The sequence below is a fragment of the Sturnira hondurensis genome, unplaced genomic scaffold (genome assembly GCF_014824575.4).
Source record: "Sturnira hondurensis isolate 20B ecotype Veracruz unplaced genomic scaffold, ASM1482457v3 Scaffold0020579, whole genome shotgun sequence".
In the NCBI taxonomy this organism is placed as follows: Eukaryota; Metazoa; Chordata; class Mammalia; order Chiroptera; family Phyllostomidae; genus Sturnira; species Sturnira hondurensis.
Window position 1 is genome coordinate 6159861 of NW_028093210.1, and position 23923 is coordinate 6183783.

Here is a 23923-nt window from a genome sequence, read left to right on the forward strand (position 1 = left end):
TTCTTCTGACTGAACATCCTGAAAAAGCTCTTAGCCCCTCAGAACCTCAGCTCTTTTATCATAAAATGAGGACAAATTACAATCTCCCTGAGTCACTAGGTCATGCAATAATATATGATGCCTGCAAAGGGCTTCAATTAATGATTCTTAAATGGGTACCAGGTGCTCTAGGTGTTGATCACCATAATAATTATGGGCCAGAAAGGGCACTCACCTGTAGTGACTCATTTAGGGGTACTAATAATAGTATACATTTTTTCTAGATGAAGGAACTGAAGCCCAGAAAGGTTAAGTAACTTCCTCAAGGAGGCTAGGAAGTGGTAGAGGTGAAATTCCAAACCAGATAGTTTGGTTACAGTCTATAAACATTTACTGTTAATATTAGTGGTAGTTTTTTCCAACTCCTTATTCCTGGAACCAAAACCACAACTTTGAATGTGAAGCAAAGAAAGAGCACTTTATAGAGTTTTATAATTCTGTTTTCTGATAAACAGATACCAATTCCCAGACACACCTGCTATATCACCAGGGACTGATATACAGTAGATGCTCAATAAAAATATTTTTAATTATTAAATAAGAGAACATGTGGTTTCCAGCCCAGTGAAACCACCTGGGAATAATGAAAGGTGCTTTGTAAACTCTGCTTCAATGACACTGGCAGGGACTGAATATTTGTGTTTTCCCTCCTCTAAACTTGTATGTTGATGCCCTAACCCCAGTATGATGGTATTTGGAGATGGAGAGTTTGGGAAGTGTTTAGGGTTAGATAAGGTCCTAAGGGCAGGATCCTCCTTTTGGGATTAGCATCCTTATAAGAAGGATTGAGAGAGACTCAACCAAGTGAGTACATAGTAAGGAGGTAGCAAGGCTGAAAAGAAGCTCTCCCTAGTACTCAAATATGCAGACACCTTGATCTTGCACTTCCAAGACTTGAGACCAGTGAGAAATAAATGTCTGTGCTTTAAGCCCTCCAGACTATAACATTTTGTTATAGCAGCCTGAGCCGACAAATACACCTTAGCAGTTCATCTCCTTTACTGATGTGTTAAACACTTGGCCCCTTGCATGCTCATCCTATATTGTCAAAGAATAAAAAAACAGCCAAAGAATTTGTCAGCCCTTCTCCATCCATCAGCCTCATTTCTGTCTGAGGAATCTCATCATTCCAGCACAGCACTGAATTTATTCAAGTTGAGGGAAATGTGATGTTTTTTCTTAAATTTACATCACCTGGCTGTGGAATCAGCCCTGCCGAGCTAGGAAGGAGGCATTAACTACATCCAAAGCTGTGTGATTAACTTATTTGTTTGCCTACAGAGCTAAAATGAAAAAGCAGGAAGCTGAGTGAATCTGCACAAGCCCCGTTTTGAAGTAGGATTTCGAGCAAACCCGAGACGTGGGTTTTAATTCACATTCCCTGGGCTTACCATTATTATTATTTTTAATGGAAAATAACTTTGCACAATCTTTCTCCATTTTAAATGGAGAATGTGCAATATTGTCTAACTCAGGGTATGAAGTTGATTTAGTATGCATGATTTTCTCTGCCCCCCAATCCCTTTCTTTGGTTCCTTGAACACATTCAATATAGTTACATTTTTGCTTAGAACATATATATTTTCCCCCTGAACTTTTCTCGATTGCTTTTTTATCAGGTTTACAAATCAAATCAAATAGGTATATTGCAGAGCTCTGTGATATTATTTTCTGAGCTTATAGTACAATGTATTGAATTATGCCAGTCCATGCTTTTCTCCCACTATTCTCTGCAGATTGAGAGAGAGGGACTGTGGGCCCCGTAAATTCACTTGGCGCTCAGCATTACTGGCTAAATCAAGACCGCTATTCAGGCTGCAAGAAGAGACAGAGCAAGTGTTCGTTACACAAATCAATTTGGTCCAAAGTTCATCGCAGTGGTACTCAACCATCGCTCACATAATATTGTCAACTTAATCAAATAATGCCTCAAAGACACTCACAAGGTTTTCTCTCTGAGAAAATTGGTGGAGGAGGGAGAAGCTGCTTTCCAAAAGCATACTCTTTATTCAACACTATTAAGAGCCCTGTGCATGGAGAGAATTAAGCCTGTAGGAGAGGGAAGATGCTGAATATTCAGTAGGCTGACTGGAAGGAAACTATGCTACGTGGGCATCACATCTTGGGTATTGGGTTTCGATATCTGGATGGCAGACTTGGGGATGCTTGTGCACAAAGAAGCTGGACCCAGAGAGGTTTCCTGGAATGCTGCAATAAAGATCTGCCGAGTGCCTATGGTGTACTGTGGTGAAAGACTTCAAAATTGCATTCAATGTAGTGTGTCTTGGACATGGTCATAGTCTAGTAGAACAAAGAGGTAAGTAAACTGGTAATATTTGGAAATCTGTGGTTAATAAGTATTCAACGAAGGTGAACACAGGACTCTTAAGAGCTCCAAGCAGGCATCTAAAGCATCCTAGTTTGGTTACTTTTTTGTTGGTTGATTGTAATAGGACCCTATTCTCAGAGCTTGTTCTATTTCTAGTCCAGATGTAGAGCACACACAGTTAGAATGTCATTGAATCTTTAGTCATCTGTAAGAATGCTTGGCAGTTGCCTGCCAGAGCATCTTCACCTTGACCCTGAGAGGCCATTGAGGACTGAAAAGAGTCCAGGATATGGAGTTACATATCCTAGATTCAGTCCTGGCTCTGCCATCTTATTGCTGTGTAACTTTGGACAGGTCACTTAACCTCTCTGAGCCTCAGCTTTCCAAATTGTTATGGTGGGATAAGGTATGAAAAACACCTAGCTAGATGCCTGGCTCACAACAGGACCTCAGCACAAGTTGATTTTCAAGCCCCTATCCCAGGTCCTTTAGGCAGTTCCACACTTGGTGTTCAAGCTGTCAGTGGATGGTAGTATGTGGCACTGGATGTTTCAACCCAGAACAGGGGAGGGCAAATACCCTTCAGCAGCAGTGGTGCTTATCCATGGGTCCATGGATGTCTATGCTTCCTGAAGGGAGTTTGTAAATTTCCTGAAATTTCATGCAAAATTTAGATGTACATGCATTTTCTTCTCAGAGAGTAAATCTACAGCTTTCATCAAATCTTCAGTGTATCCATGATCACAGAAATAGGTTAAGAAATATTTATCCACAGGCTAAAGAGAAATACCACCAATAAAAACAAAAATAATGATAACAACAAAAGTAGCAGCTGACACTGGTAGAACCAACTGCATGACAGGCCCGTCCTATATACACAGCATATACTATCTTTAATTTTCACTATCTTTAATTTTCACCATGTAAGAAAGTTATAGCCCAAATATATTTCATCTTATTTTTTTTACTTAAAACTTAGCCAGGTGGCTCAGATGGTTGGAGCATTGATCCTTACACCAAAAGATTACAGGTTCAACCCTGGTCAGGGCATGTATGGGAGGTAACTGATCAATGTTTCTCTCTCTTCTTCTCTCTCTCTCCCCAACCCCCTTCCTCTTTCTCTAAAATCAATAAACATATTCTCAGGTGAAAATTAAAAAAAAACCAAAAACTTAGGTACATGGAGTTGAGTTCCAGATAATGGATTCTCATTTTGAAACACCCTCACCACTGGCCAAGGGAAGACTGTTTCTTTCTCTCTTTCATTGTCCTTCTTTCCTTTAAACCCATTTTTTCACTCCCATCCATGCAAACCAGCATCATCATAAAGCAGCAATGTCCAATAGGACTTTCTGCAGTGCTGGAAGAGTTATTATGTACCTAAGCTTTCTAACGTGATAGCGCACCACTTTCTGTGGCTGTTATAACAAATTACCACAAACTTAGTGACTTACACCACACAAATGTTGGATGTCAGAAATCTGGTAGGAGTCTCACCAGGTCAATTTCAAGGTGTCTTCAGGATGCTATCTCTTTCTTTAGGCTCTGGATAGGACCTCTTCCTTTGCCTTCCATGGTCCCCAGAAGCTGACCTCATTTTTTGCCTCATGGTCAATGGTGGATGCGGTCCTTCTCGTGTCATATCTCTTCCATACTGGCTGCCATTCTGACCCCCAACCCCTGCCCCTTCCACTTATAAAGATGCTTGTGACTGCACTAGACTCACCAGATAATACCAGATCATCTCCTTATTTTCAGGTCAGTTGATCAGCCACCTTAATTCCATCTGGAACTTTAATCCCCCTTTGTCATGTATAGTAACATACTCACAGATTCCAGGGATTAGGGCAATAACTTCATTAAGGGCCATTATTCTGCCAGCCACACGTATCTTTTATGCCCTTGATGTATGGCTAGTGTGAATATTTAATTTGATTCTGCTTTAATTTAAATGTAAACAGTTGACACTTAATACATTTCATAGAAAACTTTTAAGTATGCTTTGAAAATCTTGGATCTTTAACTATCAATTATTAAAAACCTAAATATACCCCTGAGCCAGGCGGTGTGACTCAGTTGAGTGTCGTTCTGCAGGAACAGATCACTGGTTCAATTCTTGGTCAGGGCACATGCCTGGGTTGTGTGTTCTGTCCCTTGCTAGAGCAAGTACCAGAGGCAACCAATAGATGTGTCTCTCCCTCTCTGTCTTCTTCCTTTCCCATCTCTATTAAAAAAAAAACAGATGAATAAAATCTAAAAAAAAAACCCCTAAATACAGGTCAGGTATTTCCAATGAAAAAAAAGTAATGTACATATTGAGATAGTTATGTACAAGTGCAAGTTATAGAAAACATTTTGAAGACATGGTACAAAGTAATTTAAGAGGATGTAAAATATTGTTTACATTGAAACAATATTTTTGATAAATTTGATATTTTTGATAAATATATTCTCAAAATTAATTCCACACTTTCTTTTTACTATTTTGAACCATGGCTTCTAGAAATTTTTTAATTGTACATGTGGCTCTCATTTTATTTTATTGGACAGAGCTGCTCTCAAGTGTTGATCAACCGTCCTTGAACTGTATCTAGTGTGTGTTGTGACTACGTGTGTTTTTTTTTTCTTTTCTACATGTGTTTTCAATTTTCATCATGTAGGGAAGAAAAAAATAATTCTCGCTACTCTTTCAGGATCTTAGTTGGCACAACTCCCTTTCCCCTTGTAACAAGAGAAAAACAATAGTTTACTAATATGTATACCTCCTCTATGCATGGGAGATACTCAGGAAAACTCTGTAAATTCTTGAAATGGTCCCAGCCTTTGCCTTAAATATAATCTTCAACTAAAGACAAAAGATGTTGAAGGGTGGGCACTTATGGGAAGTCACTGGGAAAACAAAGTTAAAAAAGGGTAAGGTTATTATGCAGACTTTAGTCTTGCCTTCTTCATTGATAAGAGTTTCTTGTGATTTAGGGTCAGGTTCTCTTCTGGTCCAGAAAGATGCCCTTACAAATGGGGATTTCCCTAATAAATGTAAATATCCCTCACAAAAAGCTAACTTTTGTTTTGTTTTCAGAGCTTCTGCATCTGTTGTTTCTCAAAAATAATCAGCTCAAAATAATCCTTATGCCAAAAACATGTATTTTGGGCTGGCATAATTTGCTTTTCATCATCAAATGTAATTTGATACAATTCTTGTTTTATTTCTAATCATCCTCCCCCCTTGACACACACACTCAACACTATGCTTCCAAGTCTTTAATTTCTCTCTGAATTGTAATTTATGCTGACAATTTCACCACATTTTTCTCATTCATCCTACACTGTTACCAGGAACTTGGAGCCACACCCTGCTCTGTGATGGAAATCTTTTATCCTTGCTTGCTGCTGAGGAAACTGAAGCTCTGAAGGGTTTAAGGAGCTGGTTTTATAAGTGATAGACTGAAGTATAACTCAGAGATGTCCAGCTACAAAATTTCTCACCTGTGTTTCTACTCCTGGATACCTGGTCATCCCAAAGAGATGACATAGCTTGAAGGCGTGTCTACACAGGCTGAGAGAGAGGGCACGGTGGGGAAGGGCCAGAAACCCAAAGACACAGACTTCTACACTACTGTGTGTATTCTTTCCACAGTTATCTCTAGATTGGTCGATATCAAAATCCAATTTCACCAGGATTAGCACTTGGGTTGCTCAGAGCTATTCATTGAATTAAGAACGATTATAGCAGAGGGAGCCCCGTGGTTCTTTATTAAGGTCTCTGCGGAAGCACTAAGTGATCTACTGGTGATTAAAGTGCCAGTGGTGTTTTCTTAACATTTATAACCCTCACTGATGATATCTGGGGAGTTTGTTTATTAGGAAAAATTCTGTGCCACACATCCTGCCTCCTAATAGGGCCTTTGAACCGGGTGAGAGCACAGGCTGGCTTTGCCATCCTAATGAGCTTGTTTAGGAAACTCTGAGAGTACTGGTAGATACCCACCTCTTGAGGTTAATGGACTTCCCATCCATGTAGTTTCCTGCAACCCTTCTTGCCTGAGAGGGAGGCTGCCTCTCAGAGTCTTCTGTATCCGTGGGCCTGAGAACACAAACTGATGGTTACTGATACTGTTAATAATAATGATGATAATGCTAATATGCTTTTTTATGCATTGGACTTAATTTTCACAAAGCCTTTGGTGCCATTACCCTGCTCTAAAGGGTCTAGGACAGATATACATTTATTTAATGCACATTCACACAAAGGCCCAGAGACATGAAGTTAGCAGCCATGCAGCTCAGTCATAGTAAAACCAAGCCTATTTGTTTATGCCAGAGAACCTTATTTGAGAACTCACCACATACTTGAGATTAGCAGGTTTGATTGGTGCAGTTTTGCCCCCCTTCCCCATGAGGGAACATTTGTACCTCAGAAGATATTTTTAGTCATTCCAACTCAGGAGTATATCACTGGCATCTAGTGGATGTAGGCCAGCAATGTTTCTGAAATCCTACTGTGCATAGAACAGGCCCACATCAAGGAGTTAACCAACCCACAATGTCAACAGTTCTGTCCTTGAGAAACTCTAGGGGGTAGGGATAACATAGTGAACAGTTCCACAGTCTCTGCTCTCCTGGAGTTGATATTGTGATGGAGAAGACAGACACTATACAAATTCACAGAAGCCTATAACATACAGGTAAGAAGTATGTGCTATGAAAAAAATCAGTGGGCAAGGACAGCAGAGATGCTGATGCAACTGGTTTAGATAATGGGGCTGGTGACAACCTCTCTGATGGGTACGTCTGGGTAGAGACCTGATATCCCAAACCTAGTTATGAAGTTCATTCCCAACTCAGCTGGGTCTCATTTAGAGACAAAATTATTTTTAAAAATCTGATAGGATCAATCCAGAGCTCTTCCTTGAGCAGTTAATTATTACCAGCCTTGGGGAAGGCACCTAACAACCAGATAGTCCATGTCTTTCAGAAATACACATTCTAGATGTTTGGTCCCCCAAGCAAGTTTCTTAGCTTTTTCACATCATTTTATTTTTGTACTTAGAAATTTCATGTTGTGTCTTTGCCAAAAGATTCAACAAGTTTCTTAAAGATACTGTGATGGCTTGCTTAGTCCATCCATGTGATGTACAGTGCTGAGCTCAGGGAACCTGCAGACAAGTCCTCATCCTTAGACAGTATTGATGGCTTTGGGAGGCCAGTGGAGAGCTTCTCATCCCAGGATCCTTGCATCCAGTGGCTGCTGCAGAGCCTGGACTGGTCAAGGGGAGACTAAAGTCTCCTGTCTATTTTTGGAACTCATTAAAATGACCACTGTGATGGAAGGAAGCCTGGAGCAGCTCTGGCTGGAATGAACATTCTCCTCTCCACTGGACCTGGTTTGAAGCCAACACTTTTGAGAGACTCATTCTGCCTGACATGGTAGGAAATGCATTCACTCCTTGATATCAGCTACTCATTCTACATCCAACTGTGGTTTGTTTATAGGGGACTCATGGATTTAATGGTGGGTTTAAAAAATAGTATGTCATGTCCTAGTTTAATGGTGGCTTTTAAAAAAATATACTCATGTCCTGACCTTCATAAACCTGTGGATGTGACCTTATTTGGATAAAGGATCTTTACAGATGTGATTAAGGATCCCAAGACAAGACCATTCTGGGTCTAGAGGGAACTCTAAATATAATGACTATTGTCTTATACAAAGGAAAATGAAGAAGGAGATTTGAGCCTTAGACACACAGAGGGAAAGAGGCCACCTGACCATGAAGAAAGACATCATAAAGATGCAGCTAAGAGACCACCGAAGTAGGAAGAGGCAAGGAAGGATTCCCTCCTAGGAAGAAGCTTGGGTCTGAGCCAACTTCTTTGTGTATCTTTGGCCCCCACAACTAGAAAGAATACATTTCTATTGCATTAAGCCACCAAGTTTGTGATCATATTTTAGGAGACTAATAGAGAGATATAAAGCACAGGCATATTCTGAATATGTTTTCCCTGAAAGTCCTCAGAAAAAGGGACAGAGAAAGCTCACACCCCAATAAATTCAATAGAAGAGCCAGGAAGGATCACTCCCTTAGGTCCAACTCTGAAATGTGCTTGAGGCTGTATAATAGCTGTTTTGTTCACTTCTTATTGCATTTGGTCCTCACCGCAATCTAACACTTTATGTTAAATCACACTGTATAAGTAGTCATGCTCAGAATGAAAAAAAGTGTTTTTCTGTGTTGCTCTTTCTCAGCCTCTACATTCTGACATCCTTTCTTTTTCATTCACTCACAAAGTCTGAAACACATTTTTTTTAAGTTTACGTGTTATCTTTAAAAACTTCTTTAAACACACAGGTATTCCTACATAAGAATTTATGGGCATTTGTATACATGTGCACAGTACAAAATGATTAATTGAGTGCTGTATGTTTTTATCAAAGGAAACAACACAAAGATTTCTCCAAAGTCCTATTTGACTAAAGATGATTAATTTTAATTTTCACGTGAATGGCATAATGCCATTAATCATTTAATATGTTTAATCATAATCTCTGTAATTCCTAATTAGGTTTATTAAGCTGAAACATCCAGCAGTTGTGCACAAATCCAAATCTAAGTTTCTTTCTTGGTATAAGAAGGAGCTTGTTGTAATTTGCATTTGAACAACAACTTCTAACAGAAAGGAACAAGTAGACTGGAAGTTTCTATCTGAGCTGCTGCTTCTGGAAACTTAAGAGTACTAAGACCCCTGATCCCTCTGAAAATGATGCTTCTGTGATTCAAGGTCATTTGCATCTCATGGGCATGTAACCAAATCTCACTACTAGCAATGAAAACACAGTTCCTGTTTTGTTTGGGTATTAATGTTATAATATTTTTCTTCAACAATCACTTGAAGGTGGCAAGGTTGATCATTCACTCCTTCACTTTTTTCATATGCTCATTATCCATTCACCTATTTAGTCAGTGAGTCAGCCAGCCATTAAACAGGCATTTGTCATTTGTCGACCATGGCTCATGAGCTGTTCATGTCACCCTGCTACAATACTTAAGTGCCTCCTCATATCTTGTAGGATGAAATTTAAACTCTTGCTCTGCACACAGGGTTCTTCATATTCTAACCCCCTACCTCCCTCTACAATGTGCTGCCCTGCTCCTTCTTCATACACACCCCCATGACCAGCTCCAGTAAGGTCCACATGTACTCCCCTGACTCCAGACATGGTTTCACCTCTCTGAGTCTTTGCATATGCTTTGCTGCCCCCATCACAGTGTCAGTGTCCTTCACCTCTTCTCTTAGACATCTCTCACTCAAGATTCAACCTAAAGAATTGGCAATTCTTGTGGAACCTCCAGTTGTGCTGTGTGTCCCCGATTTAAGTTTACTCAGTGCTCTGTGATTCACTCTCCTCCCAGCACTTAACAGTGTATATGACAGTTGACTTTAACTTTTTGTCTGGTAATAAAGTGAGAACTGTATGTGACTTGGAAGACTTACTTCAATGGCTAGCATATAGTAATTGCTCAGTAAAGAGGTACTTAATAAGCCAACGAGAACCTTTCCTTTATGGCTCATAAAGGAGGCTTTTTACACCTCTCTTTCGACATTAAAAAATTTGTCACTCTATAAATGTATTACATTTCATTTATTAACTGTATACCATGTGCCAAGAACTCTGCTGAGTAGAAGGATGTTATTTTGTTCAATCTTCACAGTGCCTTATAAGGCATGCAGTATTATTATTGTTAATTTTCCAGACTAGAAAACTATCGCCATCCTCCTTGTTACTCTTTCTGAAAGCATAAGCAAATCGTCATTACCATCATAACATTGCACTTGGAAGAAGAAGTTCTAGTAGGGCTTTTGATATGAACTCAGCTTGTAAAGTATTTTGCCAGTCAACTGGAGGTCTTGATTTCAAAATGCAATTCAGGGTACATAGGACTGAGAATAATGAAATAATAAAGGAAATCTGCTGAGACAGTTGACGAGAAAGTCAACAATTATGCTCAAGTTATTTTGGCATGTATATATTTCACTTTGTAAAACTATCTTTATTATTTTATACCTGGATGCCTGCATTGATAGTTTTTTCTCAGCTATATGCTTCTAAATTGATTATAAGTAGGTGAGGACAATTCTTTGCTCATAATTTTGATGGGCTTCCACATAGGATTTTCATCTTGGTTTCAGAGAAGCAAGTACCTGATGTGGATGGAATCTACTGCCACCTGTATGCAGTATGTGCTAAATGGAGGGAAAATATCTAAAAATGAAGCATCTCCGAAATGCTCAAATTCTAGGACTGAGAGTATAGGAATGGTGACAACAATACTAAATATTATTGTGACTTTTTTCCTAATTCCTGCCTATACATGGGTGTCGATGTAGTAGCATGTTACCCAGGCTCTTATTTGGGAGGGATGAAATGGGAAGCAGATGGAGTTATGTTAATAATGTAACATCCTCTATACCAATGAAGTGTAATAGAAAGTTCTGCAGTGATACAGATGTTCTGTATCTGCTTGTCCAATACGGAAGCCACTAGCTTCCATATCCCACATGCCACATGCCACATGCCACTAGCCACATGTTGTTATTGATCACTTGCAATTTGGCTAGTATGAAGGAGAAACTAAATTTTATGTTTTATTTAATTTTAATTTATTTACATTTAAATAGCCACATGTAGTAAATTGTAATGGACAGCATAGGTCTACACAATTAAGAAACAAAAAGTTCAAACTATAAAAAACGTTAAGTAAATCAGATGATTAGTTTGGCTACAGAATACCAAAAAGCCTTTTCAAACGTTTTAGTATATTTACTAAGATTTTATCTGCACAGCCTCAACAATTATGTAGGTGTATCTTAAGATTTGAACAGCCTTATTAAGGGATAGACGCCCCCCCCCCAGCTTTATCATTATCATCCCCTTGTTGATGAAGTTTTCCTCTGATTGCCTCCATCCCATCCCCCAGCATCAGCTAGTACCTTACTTTGCTTTACGTTCTCCTCAATGCTTATCTTCCTCTGACAGCTCCATATTTATTTATTAACGAGTTCATTGGCTGTCTCCCCTGTGAAAATTATGCTTCACGAGGACAAGGATATTCGCTTTGCTCACTGCGAAATCCCAGCCCCCTGATGTGCAAAGTGCAACAAGCATTGGTTGAATGAATGCAAACAACTCAGCAGTTCTTTCCTGCCCTTATTCCTTTGTTCTGGCATTTTCCTACCATTCAGGGGATGCCGGAGCATTTTGAAAATGAGAATTTGGGTCCACTCAGAGTCTCTATGTTTTGCTCTCAATTTTTTAGCAGACAGATGACGCAGCGCCCACGGATGGCCAGCCCCAGACACAACCTTCTGAAAACACAGAAAACAAGTCCCAGCCTAAGCGGCTGCATGTCTCCAACATCCCCTTCCGGTTCCGAGACCCGGACCTCCGACAAATGTTTGGAGTAAGTACCGCCTTTCTCCTCTGCAGTGCCTACTCTGGGCTGCCCAGAGTGCTTCCCTGTATGTAAGTTCTTGACATTTGTAATTCGGGGGTGAGATGTTTACAAAGGAAAATGGGGGGATTTTAGTGAATATATGGTGGTTAGGATCTCTTTATAATTATAGTATGAATGTCTTTGTGTATGTCCACTGTGTTTCCATTTTATCAGTGGTCTCCCATTTATTAGTAACTTAAATAGCAAATGGAAAATTAACTCCCAGATAACACACTGTTGAAACAAGACCACTCATGATCCCAAGCTGAGGGGCATGGATCCCATGCCATGGCTAAAATAAACATTATGCCTCATCTTGGTGCTTCTCTCTATTGCAGTTGTCAAATTATCGTGACATATCCCTGCATATCTTCCTCTTTCCCAGGCACTGAGATGTCAGGTGCAGCTGTGGAGAATAGCTAATTCTGCCTAAAACTTTATTAAAAGACAAAAAAACAAAACAAGAGCTAGAGATTTCTAAGACTGACCTGCATTGTATATTCTTCTGGAATCAGTGATGAGGAGTCAGAGGTTCTTACTGTGATGTTATACGTGACAAATAACAACCTTGTCCAGGCACCATGGTGAAATGCAGAAGCAACCAAAAATCACCACTAATCCAGAGAAAATAAATGATAGGGTTGCTTCCTCATAGAACATCATGACTCGGACAATATCTGCCTTGGGAAGAGATGAGCTTGCCATTTCTTTGGGCTCAGTTTTACCAAGGGCATAGCTATGATGGGCTTGAATATTATCTATGTTTATAAATGTAGTCAATCTATTTACCCATTCCACCCAGCATCGGTGAGGAATATCTGTGGATTCAATGAACAGAACTACATTCTTAATGTTTGACTTAGGTTGGCTGTCTGGAAATTCTTCTAAGAGTTTTTAGATGGATGCAAATAAGATAAGAGGAATAAGAAAAAAGCCCAACTTTAATGCCTAGTTCTCGGCAAAGTAGATTTCATTCTCCATATGAAAAAGGAAGCACTGGCTGATTGTTCTGCAACTGTGGGGTTAGCTTGCACCTTTTATTTCTTTAACATGCATGATGTTTATCAAGTGCACATCTGACACAAAAGCAGAACAAGTGTCCTAATATTTAAGATACCCAATCTTGAATCCTGACATTTCAGAGGAAAAGGTCAGCTTCTGCACTTTTATCTCTCTCATTTGGCAATAACCTTGAGTTGAGCCCTCTAACTCTTGCAGAGCAGCGATACCCTCGGGCACTTTCAGGTCAAAGATGACTTTGAAAAGTGCAGAGCACTCAAAGTTAAAGTGGAGGTTAAGTGTGTGTAAAGCAGTGAGACCATGTTTGAGTGATGGGAAGCCAGAGGAATTAGATTCCTTTTGCCACATCAGGTTAGGAAGACGTCTTGCTCTTCAGTCCATCTTTACTCATCAAGTGTCACTGGGATGTTGGCTTTGAATTTGGTCCTTTTGATGACCATCTGGTGCTCTTTTATGGTGTCACTCATTTCAGCACACCCTATTTCCCACCCCTGAGGGTACTCTTTACTCCCTGATCTTCTGGGTTATCCTAAAAGTTATAGGAGAGCAACACTGCTAAGTTGGAGAGGCATTCAAAATATTCACAGCCAGAACTCCCAAAGATCAGCTCATGCGTGCATGAATATGTAAACCTCTCCACTCTTACAGGGGTAGGGCAGATGCCACAGAGTAAAGTCTTGCTGGAAGATTGATCACACTAGCAGTTTTCAAACCTTGATCAAAAGCTACTGGTTTCACAGCCATTTTTGTAAAAGGCAAAATTGTCAAGCAACTGACTAGACATCACTTCGACAAGATGGTAAATATACTTAATATTTATGAATTAAGAAAACGCAACATATATTTAATAATATTAAGATTAGTTTTATCTTGAATGGCATCTGTTTCTATTTAAAGAAGTATGCAAAACTATTTTTATGGGTTTCACTGATAAAATTATTGGGCACATATGGATTTCTTGACTCTGCACTAACTTTGAGGCATCCTTTGGCTTACAACCATCATTCTGGAGAAATGGAATTTTAACACTAAAGAAAAATAATCGATTCTCCCTGGCCAAACATCAGTGGTGGCAAACCCATTCTGGTTGTATGATACATTTAGTGGCGTGAATCACATTGAAAGGCATCTGTAAACATTTTGATTGGCTTCCCACACCCCAGTTGAGAGAATTTAGCATAGTTTCCTCCTTTGGGCCATACTTACTTGAATAAATTACATTTTAGTTCCCATTTGGTATTTTCCAAGTCATTTTGACATGAGCTATCTTCTCTCCTTTTGGTGGTATATTTTGCCTTTGTCCCTTCACTTTGCAGAAGTGAAGATGGAGAAAAGCCTCAGAAAAATCTCTGGGGTTTTCCCCTTTGTCTCTTTTCCTCAATATGGCCAAGGGGATTTCAAACTCAAAACACAAAAAGACAAAAAAGCAGCCTCCTTCCTCCAACTGCCTAAAACCCAGCAGTGTTCCTAATAACTTCTGTAACCATTAATAATCCAGTCATGAAGTTGGCAACCTTTGAGGGCCTAATGGTTACCACAAGTACCCCACGTTTTATTTTTGATTTGTGGCTTCAGTGCCTCTTCATTGCCATTCTGGTTATCTTTTCTTCCGTGTGCAGCGTGCACTTCATATTGTTTGCTTTCTCCCCTTTTGGAGATACCTCTTTCAGTGTTTGTCGTTAACTCTTCTAGTTCATTATAGATTTGCTTTTTTATTTCTTTTAAGATGGAGCATTTCTTGGTCAAGCAGTTATGTGGCCGCAGTATCCAAAGTAGTAGTCTTTGTAAAGCACCACCTGGGGTGTGAGTGGATGGATCTAGTATGTGATCATGAGACTGGTCCTGGATGTTTCACTAGAAGGAATCATTGGTTCTAGTCTGGCTACTTGCTTCTTGAGCTCTATCTTCATTTTGGAGATCATTCATGATCCTGTACTCCCTTTACATTGAATTCTTGATGATCCTATTAAAGGAATATATGGATTTTCACCAGATTAATTATAATATATTTCTCCTGAATGCAAAGCTTAGTTTACCCTAATATCCAAAATTTAAGTATTTCTGGGTTTGGGGAAAGAGAATTGATTATAATATATCCAGACCCCTGATATAACACATTCCATAGTAGAATTGTTTCAGAAACAACTGCTCAGCGAGTTCAGGTTTCAAATTTGCACAATATCCTTGAGGTCACAGCCTTTCTTTTTTCATGAAAATGCATACTCATTGGGCATAAATATAATCGACTGAAATCTCTTTTTACGGCCACCAAAAACACCCCAGATCACATGACTTTCAGAAGATGCAAAAGAAGCCTTTGTGATCACCTTTTCAGTCATAAAATAGAGTAATAGAGATGTCTGCACCTTCAATGTTAATGCCAGAGTTCCATCTACTGTGATGTTATAAGTTATGAGGCCAGTTTTTTAGATGACGTGGTACCTCCTGCATTCTAAACATGAAGTCAACCCCAAGAAAACTCAGGTGATGCATTTTCTTAGACTCTTTGCACACCCTTTGCACTAACCTTTACTTTCATGTTTCTTGCTGTATCCATTGAACATCTTGCACAGTTTCACAGGGAAATATTTGGTGTGAGAATGTCTACACAAGCCTGGTACATATTTGCCCATGTGTGTGCCTGTAAGCTCCTGGATTTTGTTCTTGACCCAGCCATTGAGACACCTTGAGTGGATTCTGAGACGTTGTTGAATACTACTGAACATTGGTGTTGAGCAAACAAATGCTAGTTATGTCTGCAAATGAGTCGTGTCTATTTAAACTGAAAATGTGCCAGCTGTGTTTACATCATTAGAACCAAACTTCCCAATTAAACTGTTGATACTATAAATATAGTACACAACTGACTCAGAAGTGGGGCTGACATCAGCATTCTTCTTAAGGCTCGTTTCCTTGGCTTTGAGAATCATCAGCCCAAGGCAGCTGCCAAAAGAGGCAAACATTTGAGACCATCTCAGGGCATATGGTGTCATCATTTCATTTAGTAAAAGACACATGCTAAGATTACTTTTTGATTGTTTTTTTTCTCAACCAGATTTTATTTTAAAAGAAGTGTTTTTGTGTTGACTGCTTAGAGAATGTTCAGTAAAGGACATGTGTTTCATGGTTTTGGAAGAATTCCTTTTCAAGCATCTCTATCCATAAATGTGTGTGCTTTCAGGCTTTTAGGCCTGAAATACATATGATAGCATCTGTGTGAACTGACTCTTCTAAGGTTATATCAAAATTACTGCTTCTGAGGAGTCCACAAAGCTGGAGGATTTTTTACTATGAAATTTACTTCACCTTTCAGTGGCAAACCCTTCATTCCCCAAATCTGAAAGTTTTCTTTTTCTATTTTTAATGATTATCTCTGCTCAAATCTAGGGCACTGAGAATGCTCTGTAGAAGAATATTCTATTGACCAAAAGACTATTTGAGTGTCTAGAAATTGCAGGGTGAGTTAGCTACACGTTTCTTGGTATTTCCATTATATGGGCTGACCTTGTTTTATTGCACCGTGCTGCATTGTACTTTGCAGACAGGACATTTTTACAAACTGAAGTTAAGACCCTCCACCAGCAAAAACTTATGATTCACAGAAGGCTCAGATGATGGTTAGAATTTTTTTAGCCAATACAGTATTTTTTAAGTAGGACACATACATTTCTTAGACATAATGCTATTGCATACTTAATAGACTACAGTATAGTATAAACATATCTTTTATATGCCCTAGGATAACCCCCAAATCTGTGTAACTTGTGTTATTATGATGTTTGCTTTGTTGCAGTGTTGTGGAAGCAAACCTGGAATATCTCTGAGGTGTGCCTGTACATGCCAGCATCCTTTTATCTCCTCTCTTAGTTGTACCTTTTCTTCTTGGTTTCTTCCTGTCCTTCTCCTTCTTTGGGAAATAGAGAAGAGCTTCTGTTCAATAAGAAAAATCCAACTCTATGGTCTTCTTGGCAGGTTCATATTCTGAGCAATGGGCACATTTCAGTGGCACAGGATGACATAAGCGTTGGGTTTCTTTTTCTTGTAGTAAGAACTTTCATTTCAAAGTTTTGAGCTATTTATATTCAACTAGAGTATGCGTATGCTTTTCTGTCTTTCTAAGTAAGATAGATTAATTTGTATGTTTCAAAGGATAGCTTCTATATGTTTCAAATAATATTTTTAAAATCTTGGTGGGACTCAACATGTTGACACTCTCAGGGCATACCAGCATTCTATGACTGATGCTTATCCTGAGGGTCAGGATGTTGCCCTCAATAATGTGTTCACATTGTTTCTTCTCTGTCTTACCCCTCCCTCTGAACCACTCTGTCCTCTGCTTCATAGAGGCTGCTTCATGCTTTCCACCCAGGAGAGAGATGGAGTACAGAATCTCCTAGGGTAATAAAGGATGCAATAATAATCGAGGCTGCAGAATCAAATGAAACAATAGGAAAGCTCAAAACAAAGGAAACAAGAGATGGAAACATCTTTTTTTTATGTTGTCTTGTTTACTTCTAATCACTAATGTGAATATTTGCTCTTGTTTTGCATCAGGGTAAAATTCCCATCTTGTTTTTTCCTGGGCCATGTTGCCTACTTTTATGCCACTCTTTCAGCCCACTCAGCTTCATGTGCTTGAAGAAAACGGACAGGATTTCAAGGTTAAGGAAGACTTTGGATTATCAAATGATTCTGGCTTCAGGGTCCATCTTCCCTTTTTCTTTTTTTTAAGTGTGAATCAAGAATTGCTTGATATCCTTTCTCACACCAGATTGATATCCTTTTACTACAAGATTCAGCAAAAAAAAAAAGGACACAATAGTTTAATTTGAATTTTAAATAGCAAGTGTTTTATTAAATATAAGTATATCACCAATATTGTTATTTTCAGGGTATGGTTATTCTGAAAAACTTGAAATTTAAATTTAATTAGGCAACAGTATGATATATGACTGTCCAATTTATTTGCCATCTGAAATTATGTTTCTAGACTTGAATATGTGGAGTTGCTTTGCTTTTTATGGAGCACATTCATACTAATTGTCTGAAATCTGTTTGTTTGTTTAACAACACGGAGAATCATCTGGAGAGAAGTGCATTTCAGCCTGAGGATTGATCACAACTGCGCTGGTGTCTTCATTTGATGGGTGCCCGTAGAGTGGGTCTTGCTTTCATCTGTTTGTACTTGTTTTACACAACCTGGCTGCTGCTAGCTTTTATGGGGGCTGGGAGTTAAAATGCTCAACATCATATTCTGTTTGGACATTTTTCTACCAAAATCCTACTTCCTAAGGGGTTTTTTTCCAGTGATTCGTGGAGTAGCCATGGAAGGTCGGCATATACGTTAGACATTTTGAATCTTCGTTGCTCAGTGCCTGGGAAAGCAATCCTGCACACATGAGGGAGGTAGACAGGTTTAACCTCTTGATTACCTGTTTTGTACAAGACCCCTGCTGTGATATCTCTCTTGGTGGGGCATGCCCTAATATGGAAATAATATGCGTGATTGTATTTTCTCTTGGATCAAGTGCATTGTTTAATGCTAGAACAAAATAAAATGTATATCCTTGTCTGTTAAAAGACTCTGACATGGGGTACCATTACCAGTGTGCATAATTTGATTTGCTTCATCTCTCTTCTTGCTTATAAAATATTTCTATTTCTTTGCAGCAATTTGGTAAAATCTTAGATGTTGAAATTATTTTTAATGAGCGAGGCTCAAAGGTAAGCAACTTAATTCACTTTAGAATTGTGTAGCTTATTTTAAAATGCTCGTTATAAGTAATGGGAAACAACTGCACTGTCTTAATCAGCACATTGTGAAAATATACTTAAGGGGGAAATCTTTAGAGACCAATTCCAGTTTCCAAAGTGGTGGGAAATATATTGGGCTCAGATTAAAATATATAGGGGGATAATTTAGAATTGCTGTTTTATATCTACCTATCTATCTATATATTTCAAGTTTCCAGAGGAAAATTACTCATGCTTAAAAAATAATGTTGTTGCTGCATTTTTGTTTTTCAGTGATAATTATGTTCTTTATATTAAAAAGTGAGTTGATAGTCTCATGAGCAGGTAAATATGTGATTATTCTGTATTAATAAAGTGCAGTTATTTTCCTGGGTTGCAGGGGAGAAAATTTTATATACACCAACCTTTTGAATATAGTGTGTTTTATTAGTTAGTGTGTTTACCAGTTCACATTTTGTAATTTGTCACTGCTTTGATTTTGTTTTTCCCTAGAAAACCAATTTTTAAGTTGATTTTCCTAGAGCACACAGTATTAGTAAAAACTGATGGTCCTATAGAGATGCTACAGCACTTTCAAAATGCAAATGTATTGAGAGAAAAGAGAAAGGCCAAACCATCCCCAAATGTCCTCTGTATCAGTGATTGTCTAAGTGAGGGCTCCAGACCAGCAGCAGCAGCATCACTTGGGGACTGACTGGAAATGCAAATTCTCAGGGTCCAAACCAGATCTACTGGCTCAGAAACTCCAACATTGGGGCCCAGCCATCTGTGGTTTAGCAAAGCTTCCAGGCCAATTATTAAAGTTATAAACATCATGTTTTCTTGTTATAGGCAAAAGCCAACGCTTCCTTCATCTGAATGCATAATGCCCCTTGGCCCTCTGGTGTTCTGTGTTTGCTAAAATGTCCACTTTCCACCTGCAACCACAGGAAACTCGAGAACCCCATGAGAATCTGCTTGAGGAAAACAGCCATAGTAGTGGATACTGGGTGATATAACAGGAGATGATGCTGTAAAAAACCCATATTGACCTCAGCAACCATATAGAGAACACTTTCAATAACTGTGCCTTGTTTCCAAGTACCATTCCTCTGGTCATCGGGAAGTTTAAACTCCCTTCTCAAAGTGGGAAAGTGGATATGAAGAGAAAGTGCTCACCTGATACAGAGAGAGACTGATTTTAGCCTCATCATTCTCCTTACACAGATGACTTGGGACAAGTCACTAGCCAGGAGGGTTACTTGGAAGAACTGGTTTTATCTAAGGTGGCAAGTGCTAGTTTCTTGGGTATAGTAACCACGTCTTCCCCACATAGCAAACATTTGAATTTATTATGCCTTGGATCGTCTTTACCCCTCCCTCCTAAGCAGATGTAGTATTAACTGAATAGAATGATGCTGATTGAATTGAGGGAAGAAAATTCCAGTATCGTCTTCTCCACAGCCAAAATGATGTTGTGATGTGCCAGATGAGTTAAAAAAATAATCCATTATAGTCTCTATAATTTTCTAGTTTAAGGATCACTGTTACTCTATAATTTCAGATATTTTATAGTCATTCTTATAATGTGTTAGTAGTTTGACCTCTGGGTTATGGAAGAAAGAAGTTAACTCTCTTTCTGCTTCTTGTATGAAAACTATTACAGGGACTATTTCTATACCTGCAAAGCCAGGTGCATGAAGAAAAAAAATGGACCCAGTTTAATCCTTTCACTCGGGCCTGATGTATTCTGGGCCAAGTTATAGATAAGGATCTGAAATGTTGGCCAACCTCCTTCTCATTGAAATCTGTAGTTTCCCTGCTTTTAAAGTCTTTTTTCAAATTTCTCTTTAATTTATATTTTGTTTTGTAACTTTGGCCAGTTGGAGAAAGCTATTTGACTCCTTTCGAGAGCTGTTTGGGAACATTAGGAGAATTTCGTTTGCTATTTTGAAAGTACAATGGCAGTGCTATTTTTAAGACTTCTTCTGTCATATCCATGATTAGCCTGCCTCTGGGGTTTTAGGAATAAGACCACTTGAGTTTGCCTCATCCAGAGACTGACTTTGTGAAGTTGCTTTAAAAAAATTGGAAACATAAAAAATACTCTCTTTCTCTGTGGGTATGCTGCCTCTCAAAGAACCCGTCCGGTCTTGCAGATGTTGAGGCTGACTGTTTAGGTACAAGTGTCATAGAGACAGTCCATTTGGGATCTGCTAAATGGGGGCAGCGGCTCACCCAGGGATATTTTTCATACTTGACATTATCCTTTACAGGAAAGGGCCTATTTAAAGGAACATTTCCATTTTAATAGCTGAAAAACCTGAACTGCTGTTATGACCTCATTTTCATCATGTGGTGCGGGAGATGTAGCCAGCAAGTGGGTGGGCCGTTAAGAGCTAGGAGCTCAGCTGCTGGCTGTTCTGTTTGTGGACAGTGCCCAAGACAGGTCACTTAGTGCTAAGTAAGTACGGCTGGGTGTTCTGTGGGTGTTTGGGGGTGTGTGTGTGTACATATACACCTATTCCTACACAAGCAGTGTCTATTTTATCCGAGGAATGTATAACATGAATAATGCACTCATATATGGATAATTATATGAGGAAACCACATTTTACAAAGATATGCCAGAGTCTGAAAATGGAAATTAGTTAGCACTTAGAGGTGAGAGGTCTTGCAATTCATTTTTCCTTTTAGGAGTCTTAAAAATATTTTGTTTAGTTCTGAAATGTTTTGTTTGGGGATATAGCCAAATATAGATACTTTTAATATACCTCGGAAATATACTATCTGGCCTTTGATTCAATAGATACCTATAAGCATGGGTTATGTTCCCAGTACCAGATGACGAATCAACTGTGAGCAAGACAGGAGAGCCGTCATCCTCACAGATTTTCCTGAGTAGCAGGAAGACAAACCACTGCAGTACAGTGTGCTATGGTCTGTGAGAAATGGGAAACTGCCAAGACTCCAAGCAGGCAGACCAGTGTTTCTAGAAGATGGTAAGCCTTCTGGGAAGATGGGGCATGTAAGCTGAAGGAGAAAGATGGGTAAGAATTTCCCAGGGAAGGGCAGAAGGGGAGGTGGCCTTCCAAGGAGGAGGAGCTGCCTGTACAAAGGTCATTGAGAAGAAGCAAGATGTGAAGCTCTTAATTCCGTAGGAAAATGAACCTTCAGACTCTTATCAGCAGCTACCTTTGTTACAGATAGCAGTCCTCTGCACCAGAAATTAGAAGGATTGGATTTCCATAGAAGATGAAAATCAGTGTACCCATCCATCCTGGGTGCTTCAGAGCCTTCATGTAAGATATAAAATGTGTTCCATAGTGCAAAAAAAGAAAGTTATCAACTTAAACTTATGCTACAAGACCAAAGTAGATAAATAACTAGGGTACGGGAAGGTCAGAATTCAGGATTCACAGAAAGTTATAAAAATAATAAAGTTGCACTTGTCTGGTGGTCTATCTTAGAGTCACCATTATCTGGCCTATTGATTGGGCCTTCCCATGATGGGGTGGTACATGCCACCAATCCCCTTCTCCTGCAGCATTGTGCCTTCTTCATGTAGCCCCATGCACTCTTGATCTCTAAAGGGTTACTCATCAGCATCACACTCAGTTTCAGGCCAGGTCCAGAATGTGCTTCTTTTGTTCCCCTTTCTAAAACTGAGATAAAAATATTCAGAGTATTTTTAAGAGCTGCAAGATGCTGTTTCCTTGAGACAGAATTCGGACCCTGAGGCAGGTCAAAAGAAACAAGCTCAGCACCAGCTTTCAGCATTGCCTGGTACCTGTGCTTGATGGAGAAGGTACCTGAAAATGGCCAGGGGATGGTCTCTCTGTTTATAGTGTAGTTCCCTAGGTGAGAATTCTGGCAGTCATCTGACCCAGGAGGCCTTATCACTTCTTGTCTGGGTAGGACATATGATGTTCTAATGGAGCAAGTAGGAAAACCCCTTGGATATTTGGGGGACTGTTTCTGGAGCAAGCTGTTCTTGAACCCAACTTTGCCCAACCTCAACTCATCATCTTAGCAGTCTGAAAATAGTAGTATTGAGCAGCTCAGAGAGAGAGAAAAAGAGAGAGAAAGAGAGAGAGAAAGAGAGAGAGAGAGAGAGTTTAGCAGAAAATAATAAGAGTAACAATAATAATAAAAATAAACAGAGTACTGCCATTACTTCAAAATAAAGCAAGGACTTGAGAATGGTGTAGAATCTCTTTCTGTAGTTTATGAACTTTCTTTGGGATTGAAAATATATTTCCATCTCCACCTTTATCTCTTCCTGACATTCATAATGCAGATTTTAGGTGAGGATGGTTTTCCTTGGGCTCAGACTATATTCATGATAACTTGGGTCTTTGGGATGATGCTTAGGTAGGTGGGTTGAATGTTCAGTTTCACCTGGCCACGTTCTTCCTGATCTGTGGTGATAATGACTGCTAGTGTCCACCAGTCATGCCACCACACTCTTCATCCATGAGACTTGGATTATGAAGTTTTCCTTCCTTGCCAACTGAGAGAATTGCCCGTGATGCAGCCAGAGTCCTGGTTTCCTTTATTTATTATTAAATGTATGGCTGCATGGCTACAGACGCTAGGGAATTTGCTAGGTGAGGAAGAGAACATTGTTATGTGATTTCGGCTGTAATCCTATATATAAGATCCAAATAACCCTGTCAGGTAGGTATTTACCCCCAAATGCACCCCAGTCTACAGGTTACTCTGTAGAAATTGGTGATATAATATTCTGCTTCATTCAAAGAACTGAAGTCTTCTTTGGATGGTGCTTAGTGATGTGAGAGGCCATGGAAATCCAATGGCTGCATAATACAGTAGCCTTTTCAGCAGATTTCTGGGCTCCCCTTGGGGATTCTGAGCTGGTAGATATGTGGCAGGGCTTGGCATCTAAGTGTTAAATATGCTCCCAGTTTCTTCTGATGTGCAACTAAGTGTGGGACCCACTAGCCAAGAGGCAAGGCCATGAAAGAGAGCAAAACTCCCCAAATTATAACATTTGCTCATTGAAGAGCTGCAATTTCAAAACTATTCTGTTAGCAAGTGAACGTATTTGAGTACCGAATATTGGTATGCCACCTAAATAGAGCCCTTCTGTTATGGAGCGTATAATTTTATATTAATCAATTATTTCAGATAGTGTAATCATAGATCCTCACCATAGAAAATATTATGAAAGGTAATTCAGTCCAACCTCTCAAATTAAATAAATTTATTTTATTTTTTCACTATAATGTCTAGTCAAGGAGTCATCTACTCTAGCTCTAACCCATTCAGAGCTGGTGTCTATCTC

General features: G+C 39.2%; 1 protein-coding gene across 12 annotated transcripts in view; it reads left to right on the plus strand.

Moving 5' to 3' along the window:
* RBFOX1 (RNA binding fox-1 homolog 1) overlaps positions 1-23923 on the plus strand; it is a 1495983-nt gene that overhangs the window by 1358978 nt on the left and 113082 nt on the right. For all 12 annotated transcript variants that reach the window (XM_037029876.1, XM_037029877.1, XM_037029874.1 and 9 more), the window contains 2 exons: positions 11686-11829; positions 18553-18606. In XM_037029876.1, coding sequence (XP_036885771.1) covers positions 11686-11829; positions 18553-18606 — 198 coding nt within the window. The remainder of the gene's footprint in view (positions 1-11685; positions 11830-18552; positions 18607-23923) is intronic.